At 50.9% G+C, this 24030-nt stretch overlaps 2 protein-coding genes across 2 annotated transcripts in view; both read right to left on the bottom strand.

The window, feature by feature from the left end:
- The window catches only part of PADI6 (peptidyl arginine deiminase 6), a 30016-nt gene extending 23031 nt beyond the window's left edge, over positions 1-6985 (bottom strand). Inside the window, exons 1-3 of the mRNA XM_032759080.2 lie at positions 6820-6985; positions 5629-5806; positions 3100-3172 (exon numbers count right to left, since the gene is read on the bottom strand). Coding sequence (XP_032614971.1) covers positions 3100-3172; positions 5629-5806; positions 6820-6911 — 343 coding nt within the window. The 5' untranslated portion in view covers positions 6912-6985. The remainder of the gene's footprint in view (positions 1-3099; positions 3173-5628; positions 5807-6819) is intronic.
- Positions 6986-15177: 8192 nt separating this feature from the next.
- The window catches only part of PADI4 (peptidyl arginine deiminase 4), a 57091-nt gene continuing 48238 nt past the window's right edge, over positions 15178-24030 (bottom strand). Inside the window, exons 12-16 of the mRNA XM_032760982.2 lie at positions 22749-22893; positions 22411-22513; positions 20272-20342; positions 19770-19898; positions 15178-15660 (exon numbers count right to left, since the gene is read on the bottom strand). Of these exons, the coding sequence (XP_032616873.1) occupies positions 15427-15660; positions 19770-19898; positions 20272-20342; positions 22411-22513; positions 22749-22893 (682 nt within the window). The 3' untranslated portion in view covers positions 15178-15426. The remainder of the gene's footprint in view (positions 15661-19769; positions 19899-20271; positions 20343-22410; positions 22514-22748; positions 22894-24030) is intronic.

Below are 24030 nucleotides of genomic sequence, written 5' to 3'. Positions count from 1 at the left end.
AAAACAAAAAACAAACACAAACAAAAAAACAACACACTTAAGGATCTAGGCTTTTGCCCAGGTACTGTCAAAGGGACTGCCCCGCCACCTTAGCATACCACCTCCCATCTCTTCCACCACACAAGGGACAACCACGTGGCTCTAGTGTGATCTTTTGTTCACAGCTCATTATTTGAGGTGCTGATTCCCAGCTGGAACATCAGGGCCACGAACTCAGGACTTGTTTGCTGTTACGTCATCAGCACCTGGCCAGCAGATGCTCAGGGGCCAGATGCCCACTGCGAACCGGGCTGCCCCAGGTCCTAGGGATCTAGCAGTGTGCAAGATGGAGACCTCGTCTCCTTAGACCTTACATGAGCACGTATGTGTGCACCAGGGGAGGGGCAAGCAGGTACATCATGTTTGATGGCAATAAGCACTGAGGGATATGGGAGAAGGAATGGAGCGGGGGTATTTCAGTTTTAGATGATCAAGGGAGCCTAAGTTGACATTTGAAAACAGACCTGAAGGAGGCAAGAAAATCTGGGTTAACATCTAGGGTAAGAGCCATTAGGGGAAATAGGAAGCCCAAGGCAGCAAGGCCAAGGGTTAGAGTGGCCAACAGTGCCTACAGCAGGATGACCCAGGGGTAAGATGCGCAGGCGGTAAAGACAGGCAGTGCAGGGTTACTCGTGTAGTTTCGTGGGCAGTGACTTTGGCTTTAATCCAAGCAACGTGGAAGCAGTTGGAAGGCGTTATCCAATATTCCACTTAAAGATGTACTACTCTGGCTGCTGGATCAAGGCTAGAGGTCTAGTCAGAAGGGCAAGGGTGCTAGCATGAACCCCACTGGGAGGTCTGGGCTGTGACCCAGGTGAGAGGATGGGGGCTCCAGCCAGGGTGAGCACACTGGGAGTGCAAGTTGCTGGATTCCGGCGAAACATCAGGTAACACAAGATTCAGACTGCTGTGGGGTAAGAAGAGTCAGGTGATGCCAAGGTTTACACTAGAAGGATGGAGCTACCCCCTAGGGTGATGGAGGGACTACTAGAAAAACAGGTTTTCAGGAGTAGAGAGAATCCATTTGCATTTCAGACACCTGTCAGACACCCAAGCGATCACGCTGGGTAGGCAATATCCAAGTCGGGTTTGTGGGAGCAGCCTGTCCATAGGTGACATTAGAGCCACGTGACCAACCTCCTGAGCCCGAGGCACTTCACTGACTGGAAGCAGGAGGACCAAGGACTGAGAAGAGCTCCTCTGAGCTCCAAAGGGTTCTGAGAAGGAACGCCAGGCGGGAGGAAAAATAAGTTGAACATCCCTGAAGCGTTCAAGTGTGTTAAGAAGGGATGACCAGCAGGTACGTGGCTCACGCCTGTAACTCCAGCACTTTGGGAGGCTGAGGCGGGAGGATCACTTGAGGCCAAGAGTTTGATACCAGGCTGGGCAATATGGTAAAACCCTCTCTATGGGGGAAAAAATAAAATAAAAAAATAAAAAAATCAGCTGGGCATGGTGGTGCGTGCCTGTAGTCCCAGCCACTCTGGAGATTGAGGTGGGAGGAGCCTGGGCAACGTAGGGAAACCCATGTCTGTATAAAAAATTAACCAGGTATGGTGGTATAACACCTATGGTCCAAGCTACTGGAGAGGCTGAGGTGAGAGGATGTTTTGAGGCTGCAATGAGCCATGATCGTGTCTTCACTCCAGTTCAGCTTAGGCTACAGAGTGAGAGTGTCTCAAAAACAAAAAACAAAACAAGACAAAATAAAAACACAAAAGAACCCACACAAACCAATAACTTAGTGTTGCAGATGTTAGCGTTCTAAAAGAACTCTGTTGGTGGTAGGTGTCTCATTTGAGAAGATTCTAGAGAAATTGAGGACACAGATGGCTCCTCAGGAACAGAGGTGGGAGAATAGACTTTAAAAGACAACCTAGGCCCAGCACAGTGGCTCACGCCTGTAATTCCAACCCTCTGGGAGGCCGAGGTGGGCGGATCACGAGGTCAGGAGATTGAGACCATCCTGGTTAACACAGTGAAACCCCGTCTCCACTAAAAATATGAAAAAATTAGCCCACTAAAGATACAAAAAACTTAGCCCACTAAAAATAAAAAGTTAGCTGGGCATGGTGGCGGGTACCTGTAGTCCCAGCTACTAGGGAAGCTGAGGCAGGAGAATGGCGTGAACCCGGGAGGTGGAGCGGGCAGTGAGCCAAGATCGCGCCACTGCACTACTCCAGCCTGGGCGACAGAGCAAGACTCCGCCTCAAACAAAAACAAAAAAACAAAAACAAAAACAAACACCCTGGAATCAGGTTTAAGAGATGTCGTGGCCAGGCACAGTGGCTCACTCTTGTAATCCCAGCACTTGGGGAGGCCAAGGCAGGTGGATCATGAGGTCAGGAGTTCGAGACCAGCTTGGCCAACATGGTGAAAACCTGTCTCTACTAAAAACATAAAAATTAGCCAAGGATGGTGGCACACGCCTATAGTCCCAGCTAATCCAGAGGCTGAGGTAGGAGAATTGCTTGAACCTGGGAGGTGGAGGTTGCAGTGAGCAGAGATAGTGCCACTGTGCTCCAGCCTGAGTGACAGTAAGACTCCATCTCAAAAAAAAAAAAAAGAAAAAGAAAAAGAAAAAGAAAAATAGTTATAGAGCTTCTTCCTGAGCTGATGGGGGTGATCTAGAGAGCGGGGAAGGGTGGCGGCTTCTTACATTGGTAAGAATCGACAAAGGAATGTTCTTGAATGAGAAGGATCTAGTGAGACAAGAAAGATTAACTTTGGACCAGATGCGTCAATTGTAACAAAGGAAGAAGGTGGGCACTAGACAGGCGTAGGTGGGTAGATGGCAGCGACATGGAAGTTCTGGCTGTTTCTATTCTCAGAATTAGGTTGGCAGTGCATGAAGGTGGAGAAGCGACTGAGCGTCGAGGAGGGAGTGTGTGAGTGGGTATCTCAAATGAATCCATTTAGGAGTTTGTTCAGGAGTTCCTGGGGCCCACAGGAGGCATCTTGTTACCGGGAGAATCCTTTTTGGCTCCTCCTGCAATCCTACCCCTTCCCCAACCCCAGCGGTGAGCTGGGCCCCAGGCTCCCGGTTGGAGCAACACTCACCAATGCCAGTGAGGTACAGCACAGCTGTGCCCATGGGGGCGTCCTCGTTGGGCCCATAGTACGTGACTGAGACCTGTGGAGACAGCATCCTGAACCCATAGGCAGTGTTGGAGGGGAGGGGCCAGGAACAGAGCCCCAGGCCATGTGCCGAGTCTAGGTGTGGGAGCTTGGTCTTGTGTTACGGCTTCTGAAGTCTCACTATGAGCCGATACAGGGGCCACAGCCCTGCGCTTAGGGCCGAGTCAGTCCACTGAGGACTTAGAACCTGCCATGACTCCCAACCCCAACCTTGTCGAGAACCAGGCTTGCAACCACCTGTCCAGGTGAGAGCTGTATCCCTGATGGCAGCGGAATCGAGGGACTTATCCCACACCACTCAAAGGGATTTCCGATCCAGGCTGCCTGGCTGTAGAGCCCCAGCTTGAAACCACACTATACATTCTCCCTGCTAAACCCACCCTCCCGGGGTCCCATCTGCTACTCCATAAGGTGCACAGTGGGGAAACAGGCCTCTGGTGGCTTAAGCTGCTAAGGACACCAAGGTGAGGAAGCAGCACTGGGACTCATTCTTTCCTGTGTCCTACGCCAGCCTCTACTTTATGCTTTTAGAAAGAGATCTGCCCTCCAGCCACTGGCCCTGACTACAAGGTCTTGATCATGAACCAGAGACCCAACCATTGGCCAGAGCATGTGAGAGATCCACCCATCCTTAAATAGAAGCTTCAGTCCTCCAAGGTCAAGCTTCTTTGTTGGCCACTCCTGAGGGTCCTGGAGGCTGAGCCCTGGGCAGAGGATGGTTCTCAGGTAGTCTGGAGTTCTACTGGGACCCACTGTGGCCTCTGTTCTTATCTGAGATACCTTTTTTTGCAATTGAGTTTCGTTCTTCTTGCCCAGGCTGGAATGCAGTGGGACAATCTCGGCTTACTACAACCTCCGCCTCCTGGGTTCAAGTGATTCTCCGGCCTCAGCCTCCTGAGAACCTGAGATTACAGGCACCTGCCGCCACACCTGGCTAATTTTTGTATTTTTAGTAGAGACAGGGTTTCGCCATGTTGGCCAGGCTGGCCTCAAACTCCCGACCTCAGGTGATCTGCCCCTCTCAGCCTTCCAGAGTGCTGGGATTACAGGCGTAAGCCACCACACCTGGCCAGAGACGCTCAGTTCCTATCTAAGTCCACTACTTGCCTCCCGGGGTGTTGCCTGCCCTAGGCACACAGCACAGGTGTGTGTGTGTGTATCTACGTCTCTGCAGCAGACATCTCCAGTAGGTCCTGCAGGGTGTTGGGGGAGGGAGGGAGAGCTCTCCCAGTCCTGAACTGCTCCATCATGGTTCTCACCCCCAGCCCCGCATTGGGGGCATCTGGAGAGCTTTAAACCAGGGGCCAGGGTCCTAGCCCTGAGGTTCCACTTTAATTGGTAGAGGGGGTGCGGCCTGGATATTGATATCATTAGGTCCCCAGTGGTTCTCACCTGCAGCTAAGATTGAACACTCCTGCCCTGAATGAGCCACCTGCTTCTACCACAGGACACCACTGCTGCCCCCTCATGTACGAGGTGGACGGGAACCTCCCCACTGTAGGCACCCCATTAGGGAGACAGCTTACCCGGGGGAGAGAGTACACGCTTGGGCTCAAGCTCAAATCCTGGGTCTACTCCACTCTAGGTAGGCTACTTAGGTTTAAGACATAGCACTGTGCCTCAGTTTCCTCATATGAAAAGTGATGGTAGGCCAGGCTTGGTGGCTCATGCCTGTAATCCCAGCACTTTGGGAGGTGGAGGCAGGTAGATCACTTGAAGTCAGGAGTTCGAGACCAGCCTGGCCAACATAGTGAAACCCCCGTCTCTACTAAAAATACAAAATTAGCCGGGTGTGGTGGTGGGTGCCTGTAATCCCAGCTACTCGGGAAGCTGACGCAGGAGAATCACTTGAACCTGGGAAGTGAAGGTTGCAGTGAGCTGAGATTGTGCCAATGCACCCCAGTCTGGGCAACGAGTGAGACTCTCTCAAAAAAAATAAAAAAATAAATGAAAATAAAAAATAAAGCCATGACAGAGGCCAACACCCCGAAACATGATCCAAGCTCTGTAGTATGTAGCATGCATTTAGGACACCTTAGCTATTAAATCTCTTTAAAGTCTCCACATCCAGAAGAGCTGCCTTCACCAAAAAGCCCATCTGAGTTACGCTGCTAACACCTTAAAGCCAGACTGTGGCGCGGCTAGGTCGGACGCCAGCCCAGCATCACTGTCAGGGGCTCACATGGCTGAGATGAACTCGTCCAGCTTGAATCCCAGTTCTGCTGGTTGCTGACTTGGCAGGGCACTTTCGCTAGGTGCCTCCGTTTCTTTGTAAAATGGGGTCATGGAGTGCCCACCCCACTGGTCTGTTGCAGACACTGGATAAGATCAAACGTGCCAAACAACGTGTTTCACAGGCTCGAGTCATGTCTGCAGCCAGGAGGGAGCCCCAGTGGCTGTGTTAGGTCCGACCCCTGGGAGATGCCCCTCACCTCTTCCCCTGAGGCTTACCTTATCCCCATCCACGGAAGGGCTGGGCGATGTCATCTTCACTGTGGCGTACGTGGGATCAGACAGGGGCCACCAGATGGTGGCGTCCTCCTTCTCAGAAATCACTGTGTTGGCCACATCGATCAAGACCCTCCCAGAGCCATGGATGGTGAAGCACTGGCACTTCTGGGGGGCACACCTGGTTTGCCAGGTAAGAGACACGTCAAGGCACAAACACCTTCTCAGCCTAGGAGATGACTGGCATGTGGGAGGGGACGGCTCCCAAATCCTCATTCTCCTTAGGGTGTTGAGGCAGAGTGGTCTGGGGTCAGAATGGTCTGCAGTCCTTATTCCTACCACCCCCTCCCAAAGGACCCTGTGTTTGCTGACAGGCTCCAGCCCAAACCCCACCCTGCTACCGACACTGCAGAAGTTACCACAGCTACATCTTAGTAATAAGCACCCGACTCCCAAGAAGGGAGGAGCCACAAAGGATCCCCATGAAGAAAAAGATCAGGGCAAGGGACTCAGGAGGTTGTATTGTGACCCTGCTGTGAGTCACCTCCACCTGCAGGCTCCAGCATCTAGCAGTCTCCTTGGCCTACTCCTCACAGCCCCCCGAGGCCAGCCTCCCCACGGTTTCACAGATAGGGGAACAGAGAGGCCGAGGCACTTGCCTCACTAAGAGTCCATGGCAGGCTGGGCGCGGTGGCTCACGCTTGTAATCCCAGCACTTTAGGAGGCCGAAGCGGGCGGATCACAAGGTCAGGAGATCGAGACCACAGTGAAACCCCGTCTCTACTAAAAACACAAAAAATTAGCCGGGCGTGGTGGCGGGTGCCTGTAGTCCCAGCTACTCGGAGAGGCTGAGGCAGGAGAATGGCGTGAACCTGGGAGGCGGAGCTTGCAGTGAGCCGAGACTGCGCCACTGCACTCCAGCCTGGGCGACAGAGCGACACTCTGTCTCAAAAAAAAAAAAAAAAAAAAAAAAAAAAAGAGTCCATGGCAGCTGCTACAGGGCAGAGGCAGGATTTAAGTCAGAATCCTGCGTGGTTGGAACTGGGAGGCCCCCTACTAGAGACCCAAGGCTTCCCAAGATGGGGCAGGATGGTGACGCTAGAGAAGTAACCCCCAACTCCCAGATCAAGGGGACTGGGTCCCAGGCCTGCCTGCCTCTGCCTGCCAGCTTTGGCAGAGCTCCCAGCACCTCACCCGCTGAGATCCAAGCAGATTTCTGTGCCCAACACACAAACGGCATGGGCAGGGCTATCCAGGGACAGGTGGACGATACTCTGGAAGGACATGGCTCGGCCCTCCACGCTGACCACCCTCAGGCCTGCACCGCAGCCCTCACTCGGCGCAGCAACCTCAGAGGCCCCAGGGCTCACCCTGCCTTCCCCTGTTATGCAGTCCAGGCCTGTGCAGCCCACCCCCTTGTTAAGAAGGGGAGGGGTCAGCAGCTGCCCAGGTGTCACTGATTTTCCCTCTCAGCGCTTCCTGGTGGCTGAGAGTCGGGGGAGCAGGTGGCATCAGAACCCCTTCATCACCAATTTATCAGGCAGCTCGTGCCTGCAGGGCTGCAGGCCGGGGAAGCCTGAGGCCAGTTGCTTAGGCATCTCTAGCCTTCAGCTGGGAAGAGGAGGGGCTCTGGGAAGTCAGTGCCTTGGAGTGATCAACTGGGCCATGCTGCTGGAGGAGTCAGCTGGAAGCTGTCAGGGCAAATACCTGCAGAGGGCAGTTGGGAGCAATTGATGGTAACGGTCAGGATGGCAGTGTGTGGCAGCATGCCCAGGCTCTGGGGTCTCAGTTCTAGGGTGTGTGTCTCCTGGAAATTGATGAAGGAGCTCGGCAAAGTGTTGGACTGGTGGTTTTGTTTTGTTTTTGAGACGGGGTCTCTATCACCCATGCTAGAGTGCAGTAGCGCAATCACAGCTCACTGCAGCCTCAACCTACCTGGCTCCAGTGATCCTCCCATCTTAGCCTCCCAAGTAGCTGGAACTACAGGTGTGCACCACCATGTCCAGCTGATTTTTGTATTTTTTGTAGAGACCGGGTTTCGCCATGTTGCCCAGGCTGGTCTCGAACTTCTTGATCCCAGAAATCCTCCTATCTCGACCTGCCAAAGTGCTGGGATTACAGGCGTGAGCCACAGTGCCCAGACTAGGTGGTTATTAACCCTCTGGTGGTTTCAAAAATTATCAAGGGTGCTTGTTAACGTTGCAAATTCCTGGGCCCAGAAGGTCTAGGGTGTGGTCCAGGAACTTGCATCCCAACCCCCAGTGATTAAGGTGAGCGCCTTGCTTACAGCTGTGTCATGGGGGGGTGAGGGCACAGCAAGTGTTAGTGGATGAATACATCAAACCAGGGTCACCAGCTGCTACTCATCTCAGCCGAGCCCACAGAGCAAAGAAATAGGAACTCTTGCTCTGGCACAAGGAACTTACATAACTTACTTTAAATTGTGTTCATTTCATGTCTTAAGCTTGAGTTGAGCTTCTTTTTTTTTTTTTTTTTTTTTTTGAGACAGGGTCTCACTCCGTTACCCAGGCTGGAGCGAAGTGGCATGATCATGGTTCACAGCCTTGACCTCCCAGGCTCAAGTGGTCCTCCCACCTCAACCTCCTGAGTAGCTGGCACTACAGATGTGCACCACCATGCCCAGCTAGTGGTTTTACATTTTTCGGCAGAGATGGGGTCTTGTTACGTTGCTCAGGCTGGGTCATACTTACTCTTCAATAGGTACCACATTCACGTGGTTCCAAGTTCAGAGTCTCCCTTCTGCCCTGTCCCTTACCCACCTGTAGGTGGAGGTAGTGACAGTGTTACCCGTTTCTTGTCTTTCCAAATAAATGTTATGCATGACCAAGTAACTATGCATGTGTATCCGTTTCTTCTTCTCTTCCTCCTCAAATACTAGCATACAGTTAGATAAATTTGAAGGGGCTTTATGGTGAGAAAGGGAAGGACGTGGAGTCTATTTTAAGGTTAAGGGGAAAAGGCTTCTGCAGTTTCCTGCACCTCGAGGTTACATCTCAAGACTAAACAGAAAAGTTGTAAAATGCGTTCAAAGTTAAGCTGCTTGGTTACAATTACAAACTTTTCAGTGCAGTGGAGATGCCCCTGGAAGCCCACTGGGTTATCGTTTTTGAGGAAGGACAAGGAGGTCATTTAGTCATTTGCTCCACAAGAATTTGTTGAACACCTGCTATGTCCGGGGCGCTTTCGCTCTTTTCTTCTCTCCTCCTACTGCCTCCTTCTTATATAAATGGTAGTATGTGCCACCCAGTATTCCGTACTTTGCCTCTTTCACTTCATAGTTATGCTGGAGAGAAGTTCCTCGTATCAGTACGTAAAAAGCAGCCTTACCTCTTTGTATGGCTGTGTATTTTACACAGGGTTGTACTGTAATATAAACATTTGTTTTCAGCCTTTGCTCTGATACGCACCCAGGTGTACCCAGCACAGGAGGTGGAGATGAGGTACTGAGTGAAGCCTGCTGGGTCAGCCAGGCTGGTTAAATTTGCAAGTTGCAGTAAAAAACTCCCTCCCTGGAGGTTTTAAGCACTCAACGTAACTCTCAAGGATGGCTCTGTTTTAGTTGCTTTTGGAGGCAGGAGGTTGGTCAGAAAGACCCAAAACACCCCTCTGGCTGGATTGAAAGTGGCAAAACTAAGCAGGCAGGAGGCACTCAGCGTGCAGAGGCTCTGGTGAGACTCATCCCAAAGGGCTCACCCACCCTCACGCACAAGCGGCCAGAGGCAGCTGGAGGGAGAAGACGGGTTGACTGGGGAGGGGTTGCTGAGGCCCAGTCCAGGCTCTGGGGTCTGGAGGAGGGCAGCCTGGAAGCTCTGACCTTCCCCACCCTGGGGCAGCCCTGCCTTGTGCCAGGGCTCTGTCTGAGCACAGTGAGGAAGGCTCCTCACCCAGCCTCGTGGACAGAGATGAAAGGGACTCAGACCCAGAGCACGTCCTCCTCCCCTCCAGGGGCTTCCTATTCACCACTGAATCCCCAGCACCTGCAAAAGAGCCCCAGACATAGTAGGTACTCAACAAATTATTGTGGAGCAAATGACTAAATGACCTCCTTGTCCTCCCCCTAAAAAAATAACCCGGCCAGGCACAGTGGCTCACACCTGTAATCCCAGCACTTTGGGAGGCCAAGGCAGGCGGATCACCTGAGGTCAGGAGTTTGAGACCAGCCTGGCCAACATGGTGAAACCCTGTCTCTACTAAAAATACAAAAATTAGCCGGGCGTGGTGGCGCACACCTGTAATCCCAGCTACTCAGGAGGCTGAGGCAGGAGAATCACTTGAGCTGGGGAGACGGAGGTTGCAGCGAGCCGAGATAATGCCGCTGTACTCCAGCCTGGCTGACAGAGCAAGATTCTATCTCAAAAAAAAAAAAAAGCTAATAACCCAATGGGCTTCTAGGGGTGTCTCCACTGAACCGAGGGGTTTGTGATTGTAACTGAGCAGCTTAACTTCAAATGCATTTTACAACTTTTTTTTTCCCTTTCTCTTTAATCTCAAGATGTAACCTTAAAGCAAACTGCAGAAGCCTTTTCCCTTAACCTTAAAATAGACTCCATGTCCCTCCCTTTCCCACCATAAAGCCCCTTCACATGTATCTAACTATGCTAGTATCTAATTATGTGCTACTTAGAAGTTCCAGGCCAGGTGTGGTGGCTCACGCCTGTAATCCCAGAGCTTTGGGAGGCTGAGACAGCCTGGGCTCCCTTGAGCTCCTCCCTTGAGCCCAGGAGTTTGAGACCAACCTGGGCAACATAATGAAACCTTGCCTCTAAATGATAATAATAATAAAAGAAGTTCCAGGGGCTAACCTTGAGACAGACCAAGCCTGGAGACCCAGCTGCAGAATTCAAGAGATTACCTCCAGGCAGCTAGCCAACAACTCAGCACATTGCTGAAATGATGTCAGCCCGTGCTTTAGGGGGACTGAGACCCAAGTTAGCCATGGAAACAAGACACAGACATTGTACTCCTCACAACTCCTGCATGCCTCCTGTACCAAATTTCCTTTTTTTTTTTTTTTGAGACAGATTCTCACTCTGTCGCCTAGGATGGAGTGCAGTGGTACCATCTCGGCTCACTGCAACCTCTGTCTTCCAGGTTCAAGCGATTCTCCTGCCTCAACCTCCCAAGTAGCTGGGATTACATGTGTCCACCACCACGCCCAGCTAATTTTTGTATTTTTAGTAGAGATGGGGGTTCACCATATTGGTCAGGCTGGTCTTGAACTCCTGACCTCAGGTGATCCACCCACCTCGGCCTCCCAAAGTGCTGGGATTACAGGCATGAGCCACCGCACCCAGCCAGAGTTTCCCTTTTTAAACTCTTGCCTTCACCCCAGAAAGTCGAAGCGGTTGCTTTTGATGTGAATCCAACCACTCCCCCATTGCTAGTTTTGGTAAATAAAGTCACCTTCTACCATATTTTGCTCTTGTTACTGGACTCGAGCTCTCCAAGCGGCATTGGCTGGACCTGCTTGGGTTACATGGTCATAAAGTAACTTTGTATTGACTCCTGTACTCCTCACATGCTTATTCCATGCAGAAGTTCTCTCTCGGCAACTCAGGTTTGCTCATCATGTTCAACTCAGGTTTGCTCATCAGAAGTCCCACGGTCACTTGAGGTCACTGTGGTGGGCGCTGTGGTGTGCCACTGTGCCCCTCTTTAACGGGAGGCACTCACGCCCCCAGCTGCTGCCAGTGCTGCAAGTCTCTCTTCTGGAATTGCCTTCTGTGCCTAGGAGCGGCCTAGCACCTGGTTGTGTCCCCTTCTGGGGACAGCCACATCCAATGTGGGGGGACAAAGGCCAGGTTGCCTTGTCTGAATGCAGGACAACTCTGTGGCCCTTCCCCAGCCCCCAAGATACCCCATGCATTGCCTGAAGCCTCGAGGCAACTGCATCCCAGTTCAGTGTCTCCCTCTGAGCCCCACACTCCCTCCCAGGTGTGCTTCCTGAAACGCCCTCCCCCAGCACCCCCCATAAACCTCCTGCAGGCAAATCTGCATCTAAGAATCTGTTTCCAGGAACCAGACCTAAAACATTCTCAATTCAGGAGTTGGAAAGTCAACTCCCACACAAAAGACTCGGTTTTATAAAGGGGAATCTTCACCCTTTCCTATGAGGGCTTAATGTAGGTGCGAGGCTTAGAGCTGTGGAAAGGAAAGGAGGTGCCTGGCTTATTTCTTTCCTATTCTGCTGGCTGCAGCAGGCACGTGGTGATTTCCAACCTACAATAGGTGGAATAATGGCACCCAAGAGAGATCAGGTCCTAATCCCCGGAACCTGTAAGTTGTCTCATATAGAAAGAGTCTTTGCTTGCAGAGGTGAATGAAGATCTTGGGATGGGGAGATTGTCCTGGACTATCAGGATGGGCTCCAAATATCATCACGAGTGTCCTTATAAGGGAGAGGCAGAAGGAGATTTGACACACACAGAAGAGAAAGCCATGTGACCAGGGAGGCAGAGATTGGCATGAGGCAGCCACTAGCTGAAGAATGCTGGCAGAAGCTAGAAGAGAAACTCTCCTCCTAAAGCCTTTGGAGCTGGGATGGCCCTGCTGATGCCTGAATTTCCGCCCAGTGAGATTGATTTTGATCTCCTGGTCTCCGGAACTGATAGAGGGTCCATCTCTGCTGTTTTAAGCCTTTTAGTTCGTGATGATTTGTAACAGCAGCTTCAGGAAACTCTTATGTGGTCTCTGGGGAAGGGAGAGGTGGGAGCAAGGCTAAAGGAACAGGGAAGTTTTTGTCTGATGGGCACGATCAGGGGATGGCTCTGTGCTCTAGGGGGATGGTAGCACCTTCTCTCCCGTGGGCTTCCCTGGCTCCTCCAGAGACACTTTCCACCTGCAACCCATACGTGGCTGGGGTAACATCTATGCATCTCCATGTCCCCTGATGCCAGGGGTGCCTTATCCACCAGCTTGTCTCTGAGTCCTTCCCCAGCCCCAGGAATCCAGCAAAGTCTTCAGTTTTATCTGCTAAGTCCTGTTCGCTGCTCGAGGTAGCCCTATCTGCCAGGTTTGGGGCTGAACTCATACCAGCTTCCTCTGTCCCTGGCCCTTTTCTGGTCCGCAGAAACACTCACGTCCTTTGCTCCAGCACATTTGGGGCTGGGGGAGCAGCCAATTGTCTTCAGAGCAGCGTGTTTTGACCCAGGTTTTATGGATCCACTTCTCCTTAGTGGGCAGGGCAGAGGCCTTTCAAAAAAAAAAAACAGTTTTTATTTATTTATTTAGAGACAGAGTCTCACTCTATGTCCAGGCTGGAGTGCAGTGGCACAATATTGGCTCCCTGCAACCTCTGCCTCCTGGGTTCAAGCGATTCTCTTGCCTCAGCCTCCCGAGTAGCTGGGACTACAGGCAAACACCACCACGCCCGGCTAATTTTTGTACTTTTAGTAGAGACGGGGTTTCACCATGTTGGCCAGGCTGGTCTCGAACTCCTAACCTCTGGTGATCTGCCTGCCTTGGCCGCCCAAAGTGCTGGGATTACAGGCGTGAGCCACTGCACCTGGCCCATCTTAACCATTTTTAAGTGTACAGTTCAACAACGTTAAGTATATTTACATTGTTGTGAAACAGATCTCCAGAACTTTTTCATCTTGCAAATCTGAAACTCCACACCCATTCAACAACTCCCCTCTTCTTGCTCTTCCAGTACCTGGCAACCACCATTTTACCTTTTTTTTTTTTTTTGAGACAGAGTCTTGCTCTGTTGCCCAGGCTGGAGTGTAGTGGGGCGATCTTGGCTCACTGCAACCTCCATCTCCCAGGCTTAAGTGATTCATGTGCCTCAGCCTCCTGAGTAGCTGAGATTACAGGCATGTGCACCCCACACCCGGCTAATTTTTCATATTTTTAGTAGAGATGGGGTTTCGCTATCTTGACAAAGCTGGTCTCAAACTCCTGACCTCAAGTGATCCACCTGCCTCGGATTCCCAAAGTGCTGAGATTATAGGTGTGAGTCACCTGGCCCAGCCTCTACTTTCTGTTCCTGTGAATTTTTCTAGATAACTCATGTAAGTGGAATCATACGGGATTTCTCTTTTTGCAACTGGCTTATTTCCCATAGCATAATGTGCTCAAAGCATATTCATGTTGTAACATGTGACAAGATTTCCTTCCTTATTTTCGAGACTGGATCTCACTCACTCTGTCACCCAGGCTGGAGTGCAGTGGCACAATCATGGCTCACTGCAGCCTTGACCTCCCTAGGCTCAGGTGATCCTCCCACGTCTGTCTCCCAAGTAGGCAGGACTATAGGTGTGCACCACCATGCCCAACTCTTTTTTTTTGTAGAGATAAGGCTTTGCTGTGTTGTCCAGGCTGATCTCAAATTCCTGGGCTCAAGCAATTTGCCCACCTTGGCCTCCCCAAATGCTGGGGTTACAGGTGTAAGCCACTGTGCCTGGCCTTCCTTCCTTCCTATTTAAGGCTGAATAATATTCCATAGCCAGGGTGGACAGATTGCTTGAGCCTAGGAGTTTAAGATTAGCCTGAGCAACATGGTAAAACCCCCCCTCCACCCCCTCTTAAAAAAAAAAAAAGGAGATATTGCTTTCAGATATTTACCCAGAAATGGGATTGCTGGATCATATACCAGTTGTATTTCTAATTATTTTTAGGAACCTCTATACTTTTTTCCATAGCGGTTGCATCATTTCATTTTACAATCCCACCAATAGTGCACAAGGGTTCCAATTTCTCAACATCCTCACCAACGCTTTTTTTTTATAGTAGCCATCCTAATGGGTGAGGTCACTGTGGCTTTGATTTGCATTTCTCTGATGATTAGTGATGGTAAGCATCCCTTCATGTGCTTGTTGGCCATTTGTACATCATCTTTGGAGAAATGTTATACTTGAGGGTTTACTTCCAGGCTTTCTATTCTATTCCATAGGTCTATTTGTCTTTATGACCATGCCACACTGTTTTGATGACTGTAGCTTGTAGTATGTTTTGAAATCAGGAAGTGTGAAGGCAGAGGCTTTTGATATTCATTTTTTCCACCATCATATGTTCTCCACGACCTACATGAAAATAACAGGATCCCTGGGTGTTCTCTGAACATCTCGGACCCTTCCGAGCCAATATCTGGTCTCAATTTTAATGATCTCAAGCCATCGAGTTTTATTGTCTACAGAGGAATCTAAGTCTTTATGTCAAAGCCATAAAAGGCAATATACAAAAAGAACACCGAGGAGATGAATTACTTCATTCCACAAAAATCCATCGCTGTCAGTATGTAGGTGAATGCCCAGTTGTAGGTGAGTTTAAAGAGGGATATGCCCAGACTCTCAGCGGGGCTCACCCCTCCCCTGCTCCCTCCTCCTCCTCTTCTTGGAAAGGTCCCGTGGGAAACTCAGAATGAACTAGGATCATGCAAAATTTTATAGTCCAAATACATATCTGGGAGCAAAAGACACATACAATAACGTGGCCTTCCGCGCAGCCTGTTAACACTTTTCAGTTTGTTTTGTGATAGTCAATTCAACCATGACAAATGAGTGAATGAATGATACCAACAACATCTTGACCTCATGTACAAAGTGACTTAAAAAAACTTTATTGGAGCTTCTTAGAGCAGAACTGAGTGTGCAATGCTAGGACCATTTTGGGATCTTCAGAGTGGGAAACTGGGACATCATAGGAGAAGAAAGCAAGCCACTGCTGGGAGGGCTGGCCGCTCCCAGGGAGCCACAATATTCACAAGAACTCTTGCTTGCCACACTGCAGAGGACCCAGCGACATCTGGCCAGGAGGGAGAGGACACCAGGGAAGATGGGCTCAGGGCACCATGTTCCACCACTTGAAGGAGAAGGGCTTTCTGCGCACGTTGGTGCCGCAGTGCACCTCCCCATGCCTGATGTGGTAGGTGAAGAAGTCATTGATGAAGGTGCAGTGGAGGCCCAGTGGCTCCAGCAGGGAACACACCTTCTCCTCCAGGCAGCAGCGGCCATTGATGATGGGCCCGAAGGGCTTGGGGATGCCCAGGTGCTTCCCTAGCACCAGCATGTTCACCTGCAGAGAAGTGAGGGCTCAGGTCACAGGCAGCAGCGGGCAGCTTGCAGCGCAATCCGAGCGGCCCCTCCCTTCTCTGACCTTTGGAAATAATAGCCCCTCCAGGCGTGGTGGCTCAGACCTGTAGTCCCAGCACTTTGGGAGGCTGAGACAGGAGGATCGCTTGAGCCCAAGAGTTTGAGGCCAGCCTGGGCAACATGGTGAGACCCCATCTCTACAAAAAGTATTTTTAAAACTTAGCTTGGCATGGTGGTGTGTGCCTGTGGTCCCAGCTACTTTGGAGGCTGAGGCAGGAGGATCACTTGAGCCCAGGAGGTCAAGGCTGCAGCGAGCTGTGATTGTGCCACTGCACTCCAGCCTGGCAGCTTGGGCGACAGAGTGAGAGTCTATCTCAAAAATAAAAAGTGCTGGGTGTGGTGGCTCACACCTGTAATCCCAGCACTTTGGGAGGCCGAGGTGAGTGGATCACCTGAGGTCAGGAGTTCGAGACCAGCTTGGCCAACATGGTGAAACCCCGTCTCTACTAAAAATACAAAAATTAGCCAGGTGCGCCTGTAATCCCAACTACTCAGGAGGCTGAGGCAGGAGAATCGCTTGAACCCAGGAGGTGGAGGTTTCAGTGAGCCGAGATCATTCCAATGCACTCCAGCCTGGGCAACAGAGCAAGACTCTATCTCAAAAATTAAAACAAAATAAAAATAATAGCCCCACTTTAGAAATGAGAAAACTGAGACCCAGACGTGGAAAATGGTTTGCCTAAGGCCACCCAGCTATACATGAACTACAGGTATTAGACTCCAAGTTCCATACTCTTATTTATTTTAAATTTAAAAAATTTAGATTCTGGGCTACATACACATATTTATTACATAGGTATATTGATTACTGGTGGGCACTGGGCTTCTAGTGTATCCATTACCCAAACAGTGAATATCATACCCGATAGGTAATTTTCCAGCCCTCACCTCGTTCTCATTCTCTCCATTTTGGGGGTCCTCAGTGCCTATTATTTCCATCTCTGTGTCTATGTGTACCCACTACCTATATGTGACAACACGCGGTATTTCATTTTCTGTTTTAGTTCACTTAGGATAATGCCTCCAGCTCCACCATGTTGTAGCAAAGGACATGATTTCTTTTCTTTCTTTTTTTTTTTTTGAGATAGGGTCTTACTCTTCACCCAGGCTAGAGTTCAGTGGTGCGATCTCAGCTCACTGCAATGTCCACCTCCTGGGCTCAAGCAATCTTCCTGCCTCAGCAGATGTCACTATGCCTGGCTAATTTTTGTATTTTTTGTAGAGACAGAGTTTCTCCATGTTGCTCAGGCTGGTCTTGAACTCCTGGACTCAAGCAATCCTCCCGCTTAAGCCTCCCAAAGTGCTGGGATTACAGGTATGAGCCACCCCTCCTGGCTGATTTCATTCTTTCTGATGCTGCCCATGCTCTTAACACTACATTCTCCTCCCCTATCTGCAAACTTCTGGTAAGCTCTTTCTAATACTCAGGGCCCAGCTCAGATGGCAGCCCCTCTGTGAAACTGCCCATGAATCCCTGAGCTCTGGCAGTCACTCCTGCTCTGTGTTCCCATAACTCCCAGCACTGCGCCTTGCACGTAGTAGATACTCAATAAACATCTGTTGACTGGATGGATAAATGACTGCCTCTGTTATGGCACTGTCCATATGTAAATAATGTATGTAAATGACTCTGCTTCCTCCATTAGATTGGCAGGCAGCCCGGCGAGGTGGAAAGGTGAGGATTTTGGCTGTAGGCCTATGTGGGTTTGAATGCCAACTCTGCTATTCAGTAGCTGTGTGGCCTTAGGCAAGTCACATCACCCCTCTGAGCCTCATCAGCAAAATGAGCCCAACACATATTTCCATTGCAATGACAATTAGGTAAGAACGCGTAGGCACAGCACTGTGCTGGCACATAGTAGGTGCACAGCCATTTTCCATGGGTCATGAGTCCTCAAGGAGGCATCTCATTCTTTGCCACCGCCTAGACACAGCCTGTGCATGCTAAGTGCCTCGCGCTGTTCACCCCTCTGCCTATTCCACTCCCTCTTCCCGGCCTCCCACATCCAGCTCCCGGGAGAGAGTCTGGTCTCATGCTCAGACTCCCTCTGGGGACCTTGAGCAGCGAAGGCACATGGTCAGCCCTCAGTGTTGCTGACTACCACAGCCATGGGCGTCCACTTTCATTCCCGCACTGGGAAGCCTGGCTTGGCCAAGCTGGAGGGAAACAAAATGCTTGGGGTCAATACTTTAATTCCTTTTGGCCAAGGAACCCTTTATTCTACACACAATCTTTTGCAGAATGTCAATGCAGAAACAGAAAATCTGAACCACTGGATTTGAGGCACTGCGTTGGAACTCAAGGGCCCTAGGGAACCCAGTTTGAAAACCACTGTGGTAGGGCCTGCTGGCTCCTGCCTGAACTGTAACCCCCAGCTCCAGAAGAAGGGGGTGGCTGGGGTTCCCCAGTAGGACCAGGTGAAGTCTCTGCCTGGGTCTCGGGTATTCTCTGAAGAGAGGGAGGAATGGGGCCAAGGAATGGCAAAAACACAGTGGATGATATCAAGACAGCACTTAGGGGCCACAGTGAACGCTCAAGACAAAGGTGGGACCACCCACAAGTGCAGCCTCCAGAAGGTGAATCCCACTCAGCCTAGGCAGTGCCAGCCCCACCTCCTCACAGAGGCCCTCCCGGACCCCCCAGTCTGAGGTGGTGCCCCCACGTGTGTCCCTGTTATGGTGCATAAGGCGACTTGAGGGTGTCTTGTTTGTTGCTCGACTCCCTATCCATCCCTCCATTCCCTGCACCACCCCGGAGCCCCAGGGAAGCTGCTAGGTGGGAAGGCAGCATGGTGGTTACGGCAGGGGGTCTGAAGCCAGAGCCCTGGTGGAGGTGACGATAGACTCTGACTCCCAGAATTGTTGTGAGATACCAGAAGGTGCTCTGGAAGTGGTACACGGCCATGCAAGCCTGTATAGAGCACCCTTGGCATAAGTGACTCCATCTTAGAAAAAGACTCCATCTTACATTTCAAAAGGCACCATGCTAACAGGAACCGGATGTTTGCCTAATCAATAGAGACTGCACCCAACCAGACAAGGACATAAGCAGGCATACTCTATTACTATCAGTCTTCACCAGAGGACTCTAGCTATAAAAAGAGCAGGTCTTCACTAGCTTAAGATGACTATCTTTTTTTTTTTTTTTTCTGAGACAAAGTCTCACTCTGTCACCCAGGCTGGAGTGCAATAGCGCGATCTTGGCTCACTGCAACCTCCGTCTCCCAGGTTCAAGTGATTCTCCTGCTTCCGCCTCCCAAGTAGTTGGGATTACAGGCTCCTGCCAGCACACCTGGCTAATTTTTGTATTTTTAGTAGAGATGCGGGTGTCACCATGTTAGCCAGGCTGGTGTCGAACTCCTTACCTCAAGTGATCCACCCCTTTGGCCTACTAAAGTGCTAGGATTACAGGCATGAGCCACCGCACCCAGCCTCAAGATGACTGTCTTAACAGACACTGTCTTGCTGTCACTAGTGATTAGCACCTGGCACCCGCTGTTGAAGGCTCTGCCAAAATTACACTCTTCCTTGCAAGACGCTGATGTCCGTTTAGATCAGCCCAGGACCCTCTCCTTGTCCACGTCACTCTCCTTGGACTGGTTCACTGACCCCTTTTCCTATCCCCTTCTCTCTTGATGTTAAATATTGCTTTGTTTGATATGAATGTTTCATCTGTAACATTTCTGTGTTGATTAAGTACACTACTATGTATGGTTTGCAGTACTGACTGACTTGTGGAGTGGCTTGAGCCTGTGTGCCCAGGGCTCTGCCCACCTGAGGACTGCCCCTGGGGAACTCTGTGTGGCTTGTGGATTTTATGATGGAAATAGCATCAGCAGAAGCCTGACCTTGTGGAAAGACACCAACGTGCATGGACCTGGTCACGTCTGACCTTGTACCACTCAGGACAAAGCTACAAATGGTTATGGAGAGGAGCCAAGCCCTCTGGGACCGCCCAGGTGCCCCGCTGGCCTCTCAGGCTGAGCTACCTCCATGCCACACCCTGGGGTTTTAAAGCCACCACCTCCTCACCATGTTGGGGAAAAAGGCTTCGGCCTTGGAGAACTCTTTGAGCTTGAAGAGCTGCGGGATGTCAATGATGTCACTCTCGGCCAGGCCCAGCTCCCGCTTCAGCAGCTCGCGGTTCCAGTCGATGCATCTCTTGGGGGGAGGGGCAGGGGCAGTGAGTGGGGGATGCTGGCAGTCTGTGGCGGGGGGGTGGGGGACAGTGTGGGGCTGAGGCCCCCTGCCTGAGGAAAGGACCTGGGACAGTGTCAGGAAGGCAGTGAAGGTGGCTGCCAGGCCTCCCTGCACAGAGGGGCCTCTGGCCAGTGCTCTCGGGGGACCCTGGGGCCTCCCATTCCCTCTGCTCCCTCAGCCTCTCCCAGTCTCTGCTTCTGCTCTTGCTTCTGTGTCTCTGTCTTCCAGCGCATCCTGAGACCTTGAACCTCTATGTGCCTCTAATCACTGGGAAAGTGGCTGAGCAGGGGACAGGGCATCAGGTCTGCTGGGGTGTAGGCACCCAGGCTCCTACCTCCACAAATGAATTATGTTCTCTCAATGTCTTGTTTGACAGAATGTTCTTTATTTTCTGCTGGTTTTTTTCTGTCATGGAGAAAAAGAAATAAAAGGCAAATGAACTTAGAGGTTGATTTCCCTCTTCCCAGCCAGTGCCGGGGGGGACTCAGTGTTCCCATCTATAAAATGGAGTCAGTAATAATTCTTACCATACAGGTTTGCTGTGAGCATCTGCGAGTCAAATGCCTTTAATACAATATTTTAGCAGTATAAGTTCTCGTTAAAAATGTTGTTCTCACCTCATTTAAATTATTTTTAAAATATATTTTTATAGTGTTTTTTTGTTTTTTTTTTTTTTTTAGACAGAGCCTTGCTCTGTCTCCCAGGCTGGAGTGCAGTGGTGCGATCTTGACTCATTGCAACCTCCACCTCCCGGGTTCAAGCAATTCTCCTGCCTCAGCCTCCCCAGTAGCTGGGATTACAGGCGTGCACCACTGCGCCCAGCTAATTTTTATACTTTTAGTAGAGACGGGGTTTCACCATGTTGGCCAGGCTGGTCTTGAACTCTTGACCTCAGGTGATCCACCCGCCTCAGCCTCCCAAAGTGCTGGGATTACAGGTGTGAGCCACCACACTCGGCTTAGTTTAATGTTTTCTTGTTTTTTTTTTTTTTTTTTTTTTGAGACGGAGTCTTGCTCTGTCACCCAGGCTAGAGTGCAGTGGCACATTCTTGGCTCACTGCAACCTCCACCTGCCGGGTTCAAGTGATTCTCCTGCCTCAGCCTCCCAAGTAGCTGGGATTACAGGTACCTGCCACCACGCCCGGCTAATTGTTGTATTTTTAGTAGAGACAGAGTTTCACCATCTTGGCCTGGCTGGCCTTGAACTCCTGAACTCGTGATCCACCCGCCTCGTCCTCCCAAAGTGCTGGGATTACAGGCATGAACCATCGCGTCCAGCCTAGTTTAATGTATTTTAATAGCACACTTACAGGAACAGCACAGAAAACAGACAACATTAAAAATATCTACTTGCATGCAGGACAGACAGCTCAGAAAAGTATAGTGAATGGATGGACTCTACTGTGTGATAAAAATGCTACAAATACAATTTAGTTGCCGTCAATAAGAAAATTCCTTGTTTTAAGCCGGGCATGGTGGCTCACGCCTGTAATCCCAGCGCTTTGGGAGGCCGAGGTGGGTGGATCACCAGGTCAGGAGTTCGAGACCAGCCTGGCCAGCATGGCAAAACCCCATCTCTACTAAAAATACAAAACATTATTCAGGTGTGGTGGTGCACACCTGTAATCCCAGCTATTCGGAAGGCTGGGGCAGGAGAATCACTTGAACCCAGGATGCAGAGGCTGCAGAGAGCCAAGATCGCGCCATTGCACTCCAGCCTGGGCAACAGAGGAAAACTTCGTTTCAAAAGAAAAGAATGTCCAGAAAAATTTAACAGGGTTGCTTATAATTATTATAAAGTTGAACTACTGAAACTTGTTCACTGGAACGTTTTGCTTTGCATTAATGCTAAATTATCTTATCTCCAAAGAGATCCCATCGAGAAAGGAAGAAACAGGTCTGCCCTCTCCTGATGCCACACAACATACTCAGATCTGAGGTGGAGCTCTCAGCCACAGAGGCTTTTCAGCCCGTGGGCCCGGCCCATGTCTGTGAGCTCTGCTGAAAGAGTAATATTTCATTTGTGCTCCAGCTATACCCAACCTCCCCCAGGTCCTCACATACATCGTGCTTTCTCCTGCCTCTGAGCCGCCCCACCCGCTGTCCCTCTGCCTGTGGTATCTCTCTTCCTCTCATTTCCCTGCCCCGTTTGCCCAGCCAACCCCTACTTGCGTGCTCCTGCTTGGCCTTTGCAGCCTCCAAGAAGCCTTCTCTGAGCTCCATCCACCCAGACACCCCTCAAAGCCCCTGTGTTGGAGCTGTTCTGTTGACTCACTTCCCCCTGGCCTGTAAGCCCAGAGGGCAGCAAGCTGTTCTATCCTGTTCACGCAGTCTCCCTAGCACTTGGCACAGTGCCTGGCACACAGTAGGTGCTCAGATGCTACCCTGTTGCCTGGATGATTCCCTCCAGGCAACAGCGGACCACGGGAAGCAGGAAGGTGCACAGACAGGAGAACAAGGCAGGGCCGACTTACTCCTGATCCCTTCGAACAGCAGGGCCTCCCCGTGGCCCTCATTCTGCTGCTCCTGGAACAGTTTGTAGCAGGACCTGGGGCTGGCCAGGAGCAGCCGGAAGCCCTGGAGGCAGAAACACTGGGGTTAGAGGTCAGCTTTGCCCCTGGGCCTCCCAAGGCGGGTGGATCTGCTGACGGTGGGAGGAGTGGGGACTTGGACCAAAGCTGGCCACCTCCTCTACTGCCATCCTAAGGGTGAAGGAAAAATAGACTCAGACAAGTAAAGTTGCTCCCACCCCAGGCAGAGGGTCTACCCAGGAAGGAGGCATGGCTTCCTAAGGCAGCCCCCAAGACTGTACCTTCCTGTCTGGTGCAGGCACAAAGCTCAGGAACTCGTCCACATGGCCCACAACCAGCCAGTCAGAATAGAGCTTCACAGGGGCCTGCACCTGCTGGGCACTGAGGAAGTCCTGCAGGGCCTGGTGCATCTCCCGGCTGTCATTGCTGTCATGGCAGGGTTAAAGGGGTGTTATTGGCAGCAAAGGCCACAGGGAAGTCCCTGAAGGACAAGGGGCTTGGCAAAAAGGTCAAGGTTCTCCTTCAGCTGAGAAAGGGATGCAGGAGCCTAGAATGCCTTTATTTTATCCCCTAACATTTGAGAAATTAAGGAATTGTCCTTCTAGTTTTATTGGGGGAAACTGAGGCACAGAGTCACTAAGGTAAGTAGGACAGAGCTTAGCCTCAGAAAGCACTGCCTCTCAAGTTAGACGAGATGCTGGTGTTCTGGGTACCCATGGGGTTTAGAGTCAGTCTGACCTAAGTCGGTGATCTCTTGTTAGCCATGTGGCCTTGGGGACATTCCTTCACCTGTTTGAGCCTTGGTTTTCTCCTAAAAAAAAAAAATTCGTGTTCCAGTGCCTTGCTCTTCCTCATTTTTTTTTTTTTGAGACAGAGTCTTGCTCTGTTGCCCAGGCTGGTGCAATCTCGGCTCACTACAACCTCCGCCTCCCGGGATCAAGCGATTCTCCTGCCTCAGCGTCCCTAGTAGCTGGGATTACAGGCATGCACCACCAGGTCCAGCTAATTTTTTTATTTTTAGTAGAGACAGGGTTTCACCATGTTAGTCAGGCTGGTCTCGAACTCCTGACCTCAGGTAATCCACCCACCTCGGCCTCCCGAAGTGCTGGGATTACAGGTGTGAGCCACTGCGCCCAGCCTCTTCTTGTTCAATAGGTTCTAGCCATCCTGGCCTTGCACGCAGAGCTCATTCCTGCCTCAGGGCCTTTGCACATGCACTTTCATCTGCCAGGAACTCTCTGTCCCAGACCTCCATGTGGCCCTGTCCCTTCTGTCATTAGGCCTCAGTTCAAAAGCCCCTTCCCCAGAGAGGCCCTCCCTGGTCACCCTGACAGTTCCTGTTCCTCCTGTGCCCCTCTCTTTTGTTTTTGTCATTTGAAATTATCTTGTCTACTTTTCTATCATCTGTTTCCCTACTAGAGTGGTAAGGACTTGTCTTTCATGTCCACGGCTGCATTCCCAGCTCCCAGAACATTCTGGATGCTCAGTAAATAGTCACTGACTGAAAGAGGGTAAGTGGCAGAGCTGGAATTGAACTTGGGTCTATGGGCTCCAAAGCCCGCC

The sequence above is a fragment of the Hylobates moloch genome, unplaced genomic scaffold, assembly GCF_009828535.3.
Source record: "Hylobates moloch isolate HMO894 unplaced genomic scaffold, HMol_V3 SCAFFOLD_9, whole genome shotgun sequence".
In the NCBI taxonomy this organism is placed as follows: Eukaryota; Metazoa; Chordata; class Mammalia; order Primates; family Hylobatidae; genus Hylobates; species Hylobates moloch.
The sequence above is the reverse complement of the archived record's forward strand: the minus strand, read 5'-3'. Positions and strand labels throughout refer to the sequence as shown.